The sequence below is a fragment of the Asterias amurensis genome, chromosome 1 (assembly GCF_032118995.1).
Source record: "Asterias amurensis chromosome 1, ASM3211899v1".
Taxonomy (NCBI): Eukaryota; Metazoa; Echinodermata; class Asteroidea; order Forcipulatida; family Asteriidae; genus Asterias; species Asterias amurensis.
In genome coordinates, this window is record NC_092648.1 from 1,663,768 (window position 1) to 1,680,053 (window position 16,286).

Sequence of the window (16,286 nt, forward strand, 5' to 3'; positions counted from 1 at the left end):
TGGCATCATGATGTGGTAGCCTGGTTCTTGTCACCCCACACGGCCTATCTCTGCATTATCCAACTCGCGAGCCATCTGGCAAAGGGCCAGAGGGCAGCAGCAAGTTAATTTCAGACAGTCATCACACACAGAACCCTTTAATTAAAGAGATAACAAAAATCACAATCAAATAATGGACTTTCACTCAGTAAAGCCCTACACAGACAAATCAATTTTACACTACATCAATATTATCCCACTTATAGTCAGCCAAGTTTGGATCATTCTTAAAGGCAGCTGTTGGCGATTTATTTGATTTATAAGCTTGATCGATCAAATACCCTTTTCGTAATTTTTGTTTTTGTTTCAATGAATTAAAATATACCAAGTGAGCAACAAACAAGCAAACAAGTACGAGCACTCCCCCTTTTTTGTTTGCATGCAACTTTATCAAAGCAGTTTCATGCAATTAAGATATTGGGGAAAGAATGAGATTCGCACCTCGATGTTCTGTTGCATCCTGAGTTTAGTTCGTAACGCTGTGACGCCACCGGGCACACACGCAACGACCAGCCACGATTCCCCAAGCTGCCGGGCAAGAGAACACGCTAAGCATGGACTACAAAACGCTCCCAATAAACCTGTAACAGTCATCAGCCAAAACACAAGAACAAATCAAACACATGAGTTTAGAGAACGAATAGTTGAGCTTTTTTTTAATCAGATTTATTTGGTTGTCGCAATTAAAATATCTTTACATGCAGTGGGGCCTAAAATAGCTTTGAAATAAGACTTTCTAAACGCATAGTTTCGATAAAACCGTATACAGTTTCGACATCCTACTGAACCGTAACCCAAACCGTAACCCTATATAGCGTGTACATCATCAGTTGGTTTTGGAACATAATAATAGAGCAGTCACTATAAAAATGTTTTCGACTTGTTTCTCTTTGTCAAACAAAAATGAAAAGCCCCATTCACCGCATATTCCTTCAGTCCGACTCACACCTAGCATAAGTAAAGTGTTTCGTGGGAGGAATATTCCACTGATTTGATTTGGGGAGGGTGGCGTTTGGGTTGGGGTTGGGGTTAAGGGTTGGTAACTGATGTGTTACGCGACCATGACATTGCCACTGTGCGGGGTATATCCTCAATCATTTGAACTACTCACAAGTATGTTCATCTTCAATACATCCGAATAGATCGGTCGACCAGTCCAGCGTTAACTGTACAAAAAACACACACATCCAAACAGTGAAAACATGACACGGTCGTTTTGAGATTAATTTCAGCCGGAGCGGAGGCAAATAATATTTTGTAATTTATATAATATAAATATTAGTAGGTACTGGATCTTCAAAAGTACAAACAAAACCATATCCATTCAAAGCAAAAAGAGGAGCAAGTGCCCAGAATGCGGGGAAATTATAGCAAATCAAAGTTATTAGTTTACAAACGATGTGGGTGACTGAAATTATTCTAACCAGCAAAATACCATAAGACATGTACAATATGTGACTGGTATCCTGCAAAATTTTGCCTTGCAGGAAATGTGCGAGTAACTTTTTCTGCTTAAAGGCACTGGACGCTATTGGTAATTACTCAAAATAGTTGTTAGCATAAAAAAAACTTACTTGGTAACTAGGAATGGAGAGCTTTTGATAGTATAATACATTATGAGAAACAGTGCCTCTGTAAGAGGTAATTTCTCACTAATTGAATTGAATTCGAGACCTCAGCCGAGGTCTCGAATTTCCTGTGCGACAAGTGTGTTTTTTCATCCATAATTCTCTCACACCTTGACAACCAATTGAGTTCAAATGTTCACAGGTTTGTTATGTTATGCATTAATGTTGATATACACCAATGGAGACTGGTCTTCACCAATCACCAAAGGTGTCCAGTGCCTTTAATAATTAAACCAGGGAACAGTATACCAGCGGATTTAAACCCGAAACTCTGGTTTTAAGCAGATATGTCGTCAAGTATTCACACGTGATGTTACCCAACATACACACGACATGACAACGTGAAAGTTTAAGCTCAATCGGTCAATGCAGACACGAGGGGGAAAAGGTGTACAGTTCCAATGTTTTCACTGTTTTCAAACATTATACTCATATCTATAAAATAATTTCTTTTAGCATTTGCATGCAAAGTTTTCATAGGGATTTTCCAACCACGGCAAACTGTATTCCTAAAGTTATGTGTGAATATGTAAATACTCTTACCAATGTTATAGAGCCAGGGGCTATATAAAGACCCAAATGGTAAACAATCTTTAGAAATCTGTCACGTAAGAAATCATTCGATGTGAGACGACCCGAATTATTCAAGTTCAAGGCCCATTGAAAACTAACACAGGCCCTTTTCGAAACCACGGCTTCGGCTTTGGATTCGGCTTCAGGCTCCGTCCTCTCTCCTGAAGGTCTGAAGCCCTGAGCGCGTATACGCAAATCACCGTGCAATATTGTCAAAACAACCGCGGGGCCAAGCTTGTCTGGAGCCGAATCCAAAGCGAAAGGCTATCGGAAAATGCCACATTTCATTGTTTTACAATCTTGAACAAAGAACATGGAAAAAACCCTGGTGAGCAATATGTAACTAAGCCAACAACGCACAGTATTGAGTGACACGGTTATAAAAAAGGTTCATGTTATGGCTTTGACTATGGATTCTTCCAACGCACACAATCACATTATGTCATACAACGTCATACAAAAAAGGTGCGGCTCATGTAATCACTTTTTTGCTGGTGGCTTTCGTCTAAACACCCAACATTTTGTGTTCCTGTCATCTTGTGCGGATATCTTCGAGGATTTGTGTAAGTACTAACCCTTTTGTCAAATGTCTTAGAGTATGCGACCCATCCAAAAGTTGATGAACTACAAAAACATATAAGCTTTCTTGTAGAGTCTTGTAGAAACTATTATTTAAAAAAAATTTATACATGCGACTGGTATGATATGCAAATCTAAACTGCGATACCATCCATTGAACCATCTACTGTATAATCACTTTCGAGTAGTTTGAGAGATATACATTGGTGTTGAAGATATTAATTATCTTCGTTTTCATTTACCTCGTCTATTGGAATGGACTCAGTCAGTCTGTGAAATCGTCAGTTGGCCGATTTAAAACCACTTTCAAGAACCATCTTTCCCAATATAGCATAGTTTGCAGATCTTTTTTTCTTCTTCTCTGATTCATATCGTACACTTTTGTGCTTTATTTTGCTTGCATTACCCCTTGTATTAAAGGCAGTGGACAATATTGGTAATCACTCAAAAAATTTATTAGCATAAAACCTTTCTTGGTAACGAGTAATGGGGAGAGGTTGATGGTATAAAACATTGTGAGAAACGGCTCCCTCTGACGAAGTAACTTAGTTTTCGAGAAAGAACTTCGTGTGACAAGGGTGTTTTTTCTTTCAGTAACATCTCGCAACTTCGACGACCGATTGAGCTCAAGTTTTCACAGGTTTGTTATTTTATGCATATGTTGAGATACTTTAAGTGAGAAGACTGGTCTTCAATTACCAATAGTGTCCACTGTCTTTAACGGTGTCGTTGTCCATGTAATGTCTATCAAGATTATGTCCACTCCGTTTGTCTGGTTCTGTTTCATTGGTTTGTTTTGTTGTGTTGTGTCTTTTAAATGTTTCATTTCCTTTTTAGTATTGTTTATATGATTAAATTTTTGGTTGTGTTTTAAAAGAAATTCCGTTTATAAGCTTCGGCTTCTTATGTGTATACCTCCACCGAGTAGTTTTCTTGTAACAATATTGTTTTGCTTTTTAAAGTGCTTAAACGTTTCTGAAATGAAATGAAAAGCAATATGAATCTCTCTTCGGTACACCCAAGTTGTAAATTTTAACGCCTAATTTTTTGCAGTAGGCCTATAGCCATCAAGGCCCGATTTGGCTGCTTAACTATAAGCTAAAAAAAATCCTTGCTTTGTAAAACTAGATTAACGGTCAAGACTTCATTCAATTGTTATGCTAAGCTAAATACAGTCACAAGCAATGTATATGACATGAAATTCACGCTAACAACGATCAGCACAACTAAGCCTGAACGTTTGACGTCACACTTCGAGCGCGTATGAGTTACGCCAGATACCAGCCTTACCAGAAGTCCGGATTCATACAATTTACCTTTGACCTCGCGTTTATTTGACGCGGAGATTCTCGCTCAATTCACACGCACATATACACATACATTATACCTCCATTATTGTATTTCATTTAGTGATAATACAACACTAAAACGATGTACACAACACAATGCCCACGTACTAATGCATGCAGACGAAGACCGGACCAATCATAATCCAGATATGGAAAGCATACGTCACAGCACGTTTATCCAATGAAATCATTTGGTCTGTAAAACACGTGCCTGTCTTTATCCTTGGGACAAGTCTACCAACCAATAACATCACATATTACTCACGCTACATCGCAGTATTAAAGCGGCTATAGGAATGTAAGCCTGAATGGGGTCGATATACATTTTCGAAAATGCTGCTATTTCACAATCTTGAGCACAGATTTGGGAAAAACCCATGTAGCTGTGAGAAATAATTGTCACAATGCATGACTTCATGAGCCAACCAACAACGCAGAAAAACACATATTGTCTACACATATTGAATGTAATTCGGCGTGCAATGTACTTGCCTTGCTTATACCCCCCGTCACGCCGAGATCGCTATCATACGTTCCCCCAAAAATGTAGATTTTGTGCAAGACAAAAGTATAATTATGTGCGCGGTGAGGAGGGAGAGCGAGCAAGTGATTGCAATAGTCGAGTGATACATGTATGTGAATAACGCTGCTTGTACCGAGACTACATTGTTCAAAACATAGTGAGAACGAGTTCGGTGTGATGGGGGTATAATAAGCAATCTACTTCCCGGTCCAATTACATATTGAAGAGTTTTTCAAGTTTTTGCAAGCTCGTCAAAACGTTGAAACCAATTAAGAACCAGTCCGTATAGTAAAGTTACAAGACCCCTGGAGATCCACTAAGCAAAAGACTTCTGAACATTCCGCCCGGGGCCCAAATTCAAATAGCAGAAATATTACTAGACAAATTTCTTTGCTAAGCAAAGATTGATCGGGGCAGGAGCTGCAAGGTAAACAGAATGATACTTCGGGCTGCCATGGTATAACCTATTTCTGTTAAGCGATACTTTTCTGAAATCGGTCCCTTGTAGTTCAGAACTGGAGAAGTCTCCCGAGCGCCGGAGATCTATACTCTGTAGTAAAACATAAAGCAAGACAATTCTCAACAGAACAAAATCTACCTGTATTGTAGTACACACATGGTGTTACCACAAACCAAAAACAAGGTTTCAATAATTGTTAACATTATTTTCCCAACGCAGGTCAGTTCCACCAATCGACATGGCTGCAGCTGATTTTCCAGTCGGACATTTCAATTTGCCATTGCTTGTCAACACTGAAGGTCAACCGTTAGACCAAATAACAACAGATTACAAAGAGGGCAATTTAAAGCGTTTCTTGGAAGATAAAAAACATCGCCCCGAACGCCATGCAATTCGAAATCTTCTCGGTGTCCTCGCCTTCAGAGGAAATAGAGTAAAAGAAGCGAAAGATTACTTCATGAAGATTCTGTATGAAGACCCGGGCAATCTGAACGCAAAGGCCAACATTGACTACGTTGACAGACAGACTATGTCTGCTGAGGAGTATGTTACGTCTGGTGCAGGGATTGCAGCAAGCAACCTTGGCCCTGATGTCTCTTCAGTAACGGAGAAAAAGAAGCAAGGAAGACGATATGCTGAGCAGGCCTTCGCGTTCATTTACGAGAACTACCACGAGACAGTGACGCACAAACGATACAGCACGGCCATAAAGCTCTACAACATGGCGATGGACTTGGCTGGCGATCTGGTAGATCGTCAAGAAAAAGATGACTGGCATTTGGGCATTGGACTGGCAAGCATGAAGATATTTAGCTCACGAAGTACAACAGAAGAGGGCGCAAAACAGAATTTGCTAATCACAGTCACAAATAATTACGCCGTAATTAACAGCGCATCTGCAGATAGTGGAATGAAAAGCAATGCATACCTTCGCATTGGGCTTACATCAGCAGAGGTAGCTCGTCGTAAGATTCGTATGCGTCAAGATCTAGTTCAGTTCATTCAAAATCCAAAATGGTGTTTTGAAAAAGCGTTAGAATTTGCAGTGGACAACCCATCAAGAGCCAGTATATATACCCGCCTTGCTAGTTTCCGTAACCGTGATCCTAATCACGATTTCAATGGGGCGATGGCTGACTTAGAAAAATCTATCAATCTAGATGGATCCAAGCGCAACTTCCATGCTTACTCCACCAGGGCTACGATGTGCCTGAAGCAATTCAAATTTGAACAGAAGACCGCTGGAAGACGACGAGGACCACCCGCTAACCGTGATCATCTCCTTCAGGCTAAAGATGACTTAGAGTTCATCTTGAAAGAACATGTTTCACCTTGGGATTTTTTTAACCTTGCTGAAGCCTACTATCTACTCGCTAAGACATCAAGCGGCCGTACATCTATAGAGTATAACGAAAAAGCTCTGGAAACGTGCTCTAAGGGGGAGGCGTGTCAGGATGGGGCAGACAACCCCAACTGTCATAAAGTCAAGGGGATGTGTCTCTGCTTCAAAGGTGAACACCGAAAAGCCATACAGTCATACAACCGAGGCGTGGAGTGTGAACAGAAGAATGGCAGGCCTTGTGGCAATGCTCAGTTGTTGGGCTTAGAAAAAACACATTTGCAGTGAGTATTTTCTATATTTTATACCCCCAGTTCTGAAAAAATGTAGTCTTGATGCAATATGTTTTTATACACATCATTTGACTATTGCGACCCCCCGTTCGCTCTCTCCATGTCGCGCACATTACTATCGTCTTGCAACAAGACTACATTTTTCAGAATGTAGTGGGAACGAGTTCGGTGTGATGGGTATAAAAAAAGGGGTCCTTTTCGAACCCACGGCTTCGGCTCCAGATTCGGCTCAGGCTAGCTTGGCCCCGGCGGTCTTATACGTGCTCAGGGTTTCAGAAGAGAGGACTGAGACTGAAGCAGAATCCAAAGCCGAAGCCGTGGTTTCGAAAAGGGGCATGTTGGGAGGTTGGGATTTTTTTTCACAAAAATTGTCAGCGGTCGTATCACATCTATAAAAAAAGTATGTCTAACTCTAAAGATACATTTGACTGACAATCTTGCCAAAGCAATCAACATTGACAGAAATTCAGATGGAAAACGATCGGAAGCGTTTGAAATATTGATTTTGTGAAAGTATAAAGGCCTATAAAAAGACTTTAAACCCTTTAAAGGCAGTGGGCACTATTAGTAAATGTCAAAGACCAGTCTCCTCACTTGGTGTATCTCAACATATGCATAAAATCACAAACCTGTGAACATTTGAGCTCAATCGGTCGTCAAAGTTGCGAGATAATAATATTGAAGAAAAAACACTTATGTCACACGAAGTCGTGTGCTTTCAGATGCTTGATTTCGAGACCTCAAATTCTAAATCTGAGGTCTCGAAATCAAATTCGTGGAAAGTTACTTCTTTTTCGAAAACTATGTCACTTCAGAGGGAGCCGTTTCTCACAATGTTTTATACTTCAACCTCTCCCCATTACTCGTTACCAAGTAAGGTTTTATGCTAGTAATTATTTTGAGTAATTAGCAATAGTGTCCACTGCCTTTAAAGTGGAAAAAATATTTATAATGCCACAAAGTATGTTGTAAAAGGAGAATGAAACGCAATGTGAATACTATTGATCATTAATGCGTTTACGAAAGGATTTTAGGCCAATGTCTAACTTTATTGCATTTTTGAAAGAAAACAAAAATGAAGAGCCGATCCTAGAATAGCCGATACTGCTGTATGTAGGGCGTAATATTATGCATTATTTAGTACAGAAATGTCAGTTCATTATAAAGATGTTTATTGGTAGATAAAACGTTAAACAAATATAAAACCATTAAAAGTTATTCTTTCTTTTTTTCATTTAGTAGAATATTCTGACCTTGAGATATCATGTGTTATAAGTGTACAAAAGGATAAACGTGACATTAAATAATACAAAATAAATAAAAATAACTGTATCTCTGGTTAAATGCAAACAAACTATCCTATAAACAAACATTGTAGAAGGTAATTTCCCATTATATTTAGGAACATACCTATGTTTTCAGGTATGTGTTTTGTTTAACTTTTATTTCTAAATGCCATGGTGAAGAGGTTTTTAATTTTCGTAGAATAGTAAATTGCAAGATTTGTTTTCAATATAATAATTTTGCTGATGATGAAACATAAGATAGACCTTTACTGAATGTAAAAAATATGCTGTAAAAAGGAGAATAATACGGAATTAGTAACAAACAAAAACCGTGATGATCACAGATATAAAACTTACACGGTCTAATGATGATGATAGTAGAAAACACCCCTTGAAATATTTCTGTCTGAAATGTCATTTGATGAGAAATAAATAATCTGATTTCGCGTTTGCAGTTTATCGCTCAGTGAGCGTTTTATTCATTTTTTGTTTAGGCATCGATGCAATGCAAAATTTGTAATCGTTTTTTTTACTATGCTTTCGTGACCCAGATGACCGATCGATCTCAAACTTCGACATGTTTGTCAGTTTATGTCTATGATGGATTACATAAAGTGCTTACACTGCCAGCAACTGTTTTGTAAGCGAAAGCCAATTCTGTAATGTTCCTTTAAGTTCTTTAGCGCGAGTTCATTTTGGACATTATAAGAAAACCATGCCAACTGACAACTGGCAGTGCTTATCTATCATGCCATTAAACTGAGGAACAAACTTATAACTACCCCCCCCCCCCCCCACAGTCTTGCACGGTCTAGATATTGCATTTCACTATTTCAGAGGTGAGTCTATGAATAATTGCACGAGTGGGGGTCATGTGTGTCAAACAATATTATTACTACGAGTCACTGCTGCCGAAGTCCCTTGAAACAGCGGACCAGTCTATTTTGTAAAAAAAAACCGCGGGTAAACGACCTTGTCCTGATTCTCAGGCGAATTATTTTAGAAGTCAGGGGTAATAAATGACTACAAATTATTTATACGCAGAGTAATTACAAAAAATTGCCGGTTATGCTAAGTAGTTAGACAGTTAAGCACCCAGCAGGGTGGATATGTGCGCATTACAAGTCTCATTATTATTGTTATATATAGTTGCTAACTGACATTGTAATACGCTTAAATAAGGGTTTTCATTTTTAAAGGGAAATTACTTTGTGTATCATAAAAGATGGAAGAGTCGCTCGATAATAAGAATGGTAGATTTATAAAACATATGAATACTGCAAAAAGGTGTAGTAGTTAATAGTACTCAGTCTTAGAAGACGATAGTTCATTGTAAAGATGTTTTTAATCATGCAGCAAAAAAGTTGGTTAATTATTTTAAAAAGACGTATATGTATACAGCTAAACAACAAATGTTAATCAGATTAGTAAGAAGATTTTTTAGTGATTTTAAAGATATAACAAATACTGTCGTATGTTTTTACAAGATGAATGGCCTAGATGTGATTTACAAACAAACAAACTAAAATTATTGCCCATTAATTTGGCTGTCAAGAAACTATCAACATGGACAGAAATTCAAATCCTCAAAAATGTTTCAATATATAATTTTGGACAAGAAAGGTCTAAAATGACTTTAATTTTTTTTTAAATTAATTTTAGAGTGAACAGAAAATGAAAACAACAATATGCTGTAAAAAAAAAAAAAAAAAAAAAAAAAAAATTACATACTGCTGTATAGAGCGTGATGCATTAGTTAGTACCCTCTGTGGAAAGAAATGTCAGTTCATTATAAAGTTGTTTTGATAGATAAAACGGTAATAGCAAACCATTAAAAGTTATAGTATTTCTTTTTTTATCCATTTAGTAGAATATACTGTCTCTGAGACATCATGTGTTATAAGTAAAGGACGAAGTTAATCGTGACATTAAACAATAAAAAAATAAATTCAAAAAAAATGTATCTTTGGTTTAATCCAGACAAATTATCCTATAAACATTCATTGTAGAAGGTAATTTCCCATTATATTTGGGAACATACCTATGTTTTCAGGTATGTGTTTTGTTTAACTTTTATTTAAGTCACTTTATTTTACACTAAGTGCCATAGTGAAGAGGTTTTTGATTTTCGTGGAATAATAAATTGTAAGATTTGTTTTAAATATAATAATTTTGTTGGTGATCAAACATAGGACAGACCTTTACTGAATGTAAAAAATATGCTGTAAAAAGGAGAACAATTATTTAAGTTCTTTAGCGCTACTTCATTTTGGACCATATAAGAAAACGGACGGAGAATGGGCGAGAAAGTGTTGATTCGTGAATAGAATGTACGAGCCGAAGGCGAGTACATTCTATTCACAAATCTACACTTTGCTCAGCTGACAATAAATTGTGTTTAATACTAAAGTGATTTTTCTGAGCTGGAAAACGTAATTGTAAATTGAAAGATAACATATTTTCAGCTGTGTTTTGTTGCTATCTTTCAGTTTGGAAAGACAGTTTTCAAGTTGAACTATTTACTTAAGTTTATAATGAATCTACACTCAACTGTAGATTATGTTACGAAGTGTAGATTCGTAAAAATAATTTACACTTTCAACAATAGAGTGACGTCACAGAAATAGTTTAATAGTAATTATTTATACGCAGAGTAATTACACATAATTGCCGGTTATGCTAAGTAGTTATACAGTTGAGCACCCAGCAGGGTGGATAATTGTGCGCGTTACAAGTCTCTTTCCGTATGACTGTATTTTGTTTTTATAATATTGTTACCCTCGCCAGGGTTGTGGGGTGTGTTCCAGTTTGGAAAAAAACATATTACAATACAAAACAATACAATTATTATATAATTAGTTGCTAACTTAAATAAGGGTTTTCATTTTTAAAGGGAATTTTACTTTGTGTATCATGAAAGATGGAAGAGTCGATAATAAGAATGGTAGATTTATAAAACATATAAATACTGCAAAAAGGTGTAGTAGTTAATAGTACTCAGTCTTAGAAGATGCATAGTTCATTGTAAAGATGTTTTTAATCATGCAGCAAAAAAGTTGGCTAATTATTTTTAAAAGACGTATATGTATACAGCTAAACAACAATTGTTAATCAGATTTGTAAGAAGATTTTTTAGTGATTTTAAAGATATAACAAATACTGTCGTATGTTTTTACACAATGAATGGCCTGGATGTGATTTACAAAAAAAAAAAAAAGAACATTACTGAGCATCATTTTCTGCTTAAAGACAGTGGACACTATTGGTAATTGTCAAAGACCAGTCTTTTCACTTGCTGTATCTCAACATATACATAAAATAACAAACCTGTGAAAATTTGAGCTCAATCAGTCGTCAAAATTGCAAGATAATAATGAAAGGAAAAAACACCCTTGTCACACGAAGTTGTGTGCTTTCAGATGCTTGATTTCGAGACCTCAAATTCTAAATCTGGGGTCTCGAAATCAAATTTGTGGAAAATTACTTCTTTCTCGAAAACTACGTTACTTCAGAGGGAGCCGTTTCTCAAAATGTTTTATACAATCAACAGCTCCCCATTACTCGTTACAAGTGGGGTTTTATGCTAATAATTATTTTGAGTTACCAATAGTGTCCACTGCGTTTAATGGCTTAATTATAAATTTGGTATTTTTTACCGGATTTTAAATGTCGAGTATTGTATCTTTTGCACCATTGTAAGACTGTTTTGGTATTTTGTATTGTGTTTGCTATTTTAAAAAAAAATTACGGCGAAAAGTAGGCAAATAAAAAATTCATATAATGCTTGTAGGCAATAAACACACGAAGATGAAATCTGCATTATTTCTGTTTATAATCATGCGCATTGACCCCAAATCACGTCGCCACTACATTATGATCTGCTGAGCTATTTCAGAGTCTGTTACTAATGTGTGTCACTGTGTAGAGCAAATATAAATTTTAGCTAAGCACAAACAAATTATGCTTACTATACTATCAGCCAAACTTCAATGTCACATGTATCAATTTAAAACTGGTTTCATGGTCATCGAAGCAGAAAAGTGTTAAACATTTACTGCATACTATAAGCATGGAGGTATAGAAACTACCTCCATAAGCAGCTCTTTGAAATTGGACCCAGTGCCCAATGTCATATAGGGCAGATTTAAGAACAAACACTCTGGCTAAGCACAGCAAAATCATGCCGACAAGACTAAAGCTACCAGCCAAAATACTAATCCATATGAACAATCTGTGACTGGTATTTCTATGTCTTTTGCTTAGCAGCCACTTTCATTAAGCAGTAATTTCTGCTTCAGCAGTGGTGATGTTTACAAGATATTTGACCGCCAAAATGGCAGCCATAACCAGACATTCACGCGTGACGTCATTGGAAGGGGGACCCGTAATGACAGACAATCCGACAGTATACATGCATAATTTATGACGTCATGGTAAGGGGGGGGGGGACACCGTACCGTAGTGACAGACAAACAGGCAGTATCATGCATGTGACGTCATGGTAATGACAGACAAGCAGATCATGCATGTGACGTCTGAGTGGAAGGAGGGGGGGGGGTTATACCAACCTTCATGTACTCAGGTTGGGCTTTCCTTGGCTGTGGTTGTCTGGTAATAGGTTCCGATCTCCTGAGGTGGTACTGTTTACATGCTAAGGCAGAGGAAACACAAACATTAAGCCATTTTCACACGACAGCAATATTAGGAGGGGCCCCTTGTTTTATTTAAGTACATAAGGTTGTGAAATTGTGCAAGTTAGTATAAGACAACTGTGTTGGATTGTCCAAGGTCCCTAGAGTGAAATCTTATCATATCTGACATCCTTTATGAACAGTAGTACATTATTGTCCTTGCACACGAGGTGCATTTGGTCAAATTTCGCAACCATGCTAGAATTAAGCAAGTGACCCTTGTGTAAATTGCTATAGAGCGGGCTTTGTAGACTAGATTTCAAGTATGAGATCGCAGTTATTTAGTCCAAAATCCTGTCACGTTGTGATTGAGCAAGGCTTTCATTGGATGCAATGATTTTCATTTGATACGTTTTTTGGTGCGTTTGGCAGCATGCGCTCGGTCCATTGCTCCTTGTAAAAAGGCTTATGGAGACTTATTAACCCCTTTTCGAAACGCGGTTCTATCCCAAAGGCTCCAACACCAATCACAGTTCTTTCGGCATGGCACAAAAATGCGGACGGAGCCAATGTTGTGAAGTGAACAAACCCGGGTTTCGAAAGAGGCGAGCATTCCAGGCGCTCAAGTTTGAACAAGGATCAACGGCACGCTATAACTAGCAACGTAACCTTTGAACTTTGAAAAGGTATCGGGCCATGGTTTAATGACTTATCTCCTCTAAAAGTTGCCCCTACTTGTAAAATAATTACCCGATTGGTTGATCCGAAACTGCCTGATTTTCTCCAGTGCCATTCCACGAGGTGACCACGGCTAATAACTGAATCTCTATAGGTCTAATCAACGAGAAGTCTTATACATTACATTCCCGTTGTCGAGTTCTCTCCTTTTTTTTCGTTAGAGCCTAATGCCTACACACTATGGAAGTTAATTTGGCCAGCGGGAACTACGTAGTCATGATGAGTAAGTGGACTAAGACTTGGAAGCTTTTGGTGTATGATTCATCCCCATAGCAGAGGAGTGTTTTAGAATGTAGTGAGAAGGTGTCACAGTGCTGATGGAGATCGCTTGTGCCATCAGGGCCAATGGTCCATAAAGCCTGTAAGCACACCTGCTTAGCACAGGAAAATCTTGCTTAGCACAAAAAAAAACAATTACCAGCCGACACTCCATAAAGTACACTGTTGCAACTGGTGAGCAGTATTTTGTGATTAACAGCTTTTTTAACCCAACTGTAAACTCAACCAACACAAAACGAAGAAACCAATACGTCAGTGGTGCTTTTGAAGCATTGCATGGTGTGAGTATAAGAAATAATTATAAATAGGAAAATTGTGGGTCCAACCATATTAAATCTCTTTTGCCAGAGTGTTGGCTCCAAAAAGAGCCGACTAATTTAAGGTATTCATAACTAATCAAAAGGTTAAGTAATCAGAATTGTCAGTTTGAACAATAAGTATAAAGCATTTTGTCAGTAAAATATTTCAGGAAACCATAATGAAAATGGTATCCGAAAGCCTGAAAAACACAACAGCTGACTTCGTTTGTTTACAACCAAAATTAACGGAAAAGTGTTTCTATTCTGAAAGCTGCTTTCACTGTCTAATTTCTCCATGACTTGAGCCCGACGCGCCAAAGCAATTTTTTTTGTGACGCGCCGTTTTTTCCAATTGTGACCTTAGAAAACTCGCTAAACTTTCGCTTTCGCATGAACAAGTACTCTGTCTCTCTGCCAATCCGGTATAATACATTCAACACTTTCCTTTGTGATCATAAAAAACGTGCTGTATTAGGCCTACCCCCTCAGTTTAACAAAAACGTTTTGACTTTTTTGTTTGTTTAAAGCGCACATTTATTTATTTTGCGTGCATGTTTATTTATTTATTTATTTATTTATTTATTTATTTATTTCAAGTGGGAGAACGAGAATTTGAAAACCGCGGTGATACTGCTATGCGGCTGTATGATTTGTGGTGGTTCTGAAAAGAAATTGAGTGTACAACTCGACGTTTCGATCAGTATGATCTGGTTGTCTTCAGTCAGGAGAGAAAATGACGACCAAAGCCATTTGTTGCAATATAAAAAAAAATTGCTAAACTAAAACAGCTTATTCAACATATTAATAAATAGTAGAAGGCCTATACTGCGGATAATAATAATTATACAAAATCATCAAAATCACGCAACTGATTTAGATGATTTTGTGTAAAATTGAATTAGAGGTGCAAGATCAGGTGGAAATTTTGGTTTTAGCGGCTCGGACATCAGAGATACATTAAAACTCTTTTTAAAAATTGCTGCCAAAATTTCAGACAATAACTTTAAAATCGAGACGAAAACGGCCACAGCAATTCCTCACGAAATCAGGTTATTTGTTACAAACAAGAGTGAACAAGTTGCCATACCTATACACATTTCGTCTTCCCCGTTAGTCACATGTGTGAGACGAGCACTTGACTCCAGGCACAACACTTTGTTGGATGCTGGACACAACTTTCCCATTCCATTATTTCCCGTTGACTGTATAGGGAAGGTCCTACCCTTAGCGCTGACGTCGTGATGGTGCCGCATAGGGAAGTCGCCATGCTCCAATTCCCCAAAGGCATAACTCTCGTAGAGTAAGTCAGGGACACTGTGCCACGGTCCCCCCATTGTTGCTGAACTATCGTACTGAAAGGCTAGCCGGAGTCCGTCCACCACAGCCAACTTCAAAACCCCTCGCGTCATCCAAGCGAGTTTACTCATCTTAATTGAAACATTTCCGTTATCCATCCTTACCCCCTTCTCTAATAGTCACGCGTTCAATTCACTCTCAACACCCTAATCCATCAGGGGAAGTTGCTATCCGCCAACCAGCGTGTGGCTTACACTCTTATCTCGGCCAACCATTTACGAAGCTCTCTTGATTTTTAAATATTGGGTGGCCATGACTAAGAGGTACCCAAAATAAACCACTGTTCCACTATGGGGGTCTACCTCACTTTACCAAACATACGCTTGCTGCCGGGAAAATGAGTAAAAAGAAAAATCCGTTTCCAATCAAAATAGTACGTGCTGAACGAACTTTGTTGGAGTCACATTTTTACAAAGTTTCATGGGCGAACAGGTTTACCGATTTTGGTGGTAAGCCTGAGGATAGTTCGAAAATTACAAATCCTGAAGAGGGGGGATATTCACTTTGCCTGGATGGAGGATGGAGCTCTCTATATAAACACACGACGTCCAGGCCTGCTTGAATCATCTTTTAAGAGGGCAAGGCCATTTTCATTTTGCAAAGGGCACTTCCATAAAACCTTACAATGCCAACAGTAATATCGACTATAGCACAATTTCAAAGAATGATCACTGCGCTATAAAACATCATTTCTGGTCACCGGGCCAAGTTATCTACTTCCCTAAACCATCTCAGCTCCCACGGTGAGTATACAGCCTGTCCTGCCAAGTATGTAACGCATGCCAAGCTATAAAACTATCACAATAACCATCTCTTCAACCCTCTCTGGTTTATTTACCCCTACCCCTGGGTGAGGAGTCTTGCCCTTAGGACACTAGTATCATGACCGGGATCTGAACCCACATCCTGATGAC

General features: G+C 38.1%; 2 protein-coding genes across 2 annotated transcripts; one reads left to right on the forward strand and one right to left on the reverse strand.

Moving 5' to 3' along the window:
- Window positions 1–30: 30 nt before the first annotated feature.
- Window positions 31–15,470, reverse strand: LOC139943701 (PLAC8-like protein 1). The gene is made up of 5 exons (XM_071940446.1): window positions 15,104–15,470; window positions 12,638–12,720; window positions 1,151–1,205; window positions 481–620; window positions 31–135 (listed from the first exon to the last, which is right to left on the reverse strand). Exons 1-5 carry the CDS (start codon window positions 15,468–15,470, stop codon window positions 31–33), a joined length of 750 nt encoding a protein of 249 aa, XP_071796547.1.
- LOC139944404 (tetratricopeptide repeat protein 22-like) lies at window positions 2,674–11,857 on the forward strand. Its single transcript, XM_071941419.1, has 2 exons — window positions 2,674–2,803; window positions 5,371–11,857. The coding sequence occupies exon 2, from the start codon at window positions 5,390–5,392 to the stop codon at window positions 6,776–6,778; it is 1,389 nt and encodes a 462-aa protein (XP_071797520.1). The 5' UTR covers window positions 2,674–2,803; window positions 5,371–5,389; the 3' UTR covers window positions 6,779–11,857.
- Window positions 15,471–16,286: the final 816 nt, after the last annotated feature.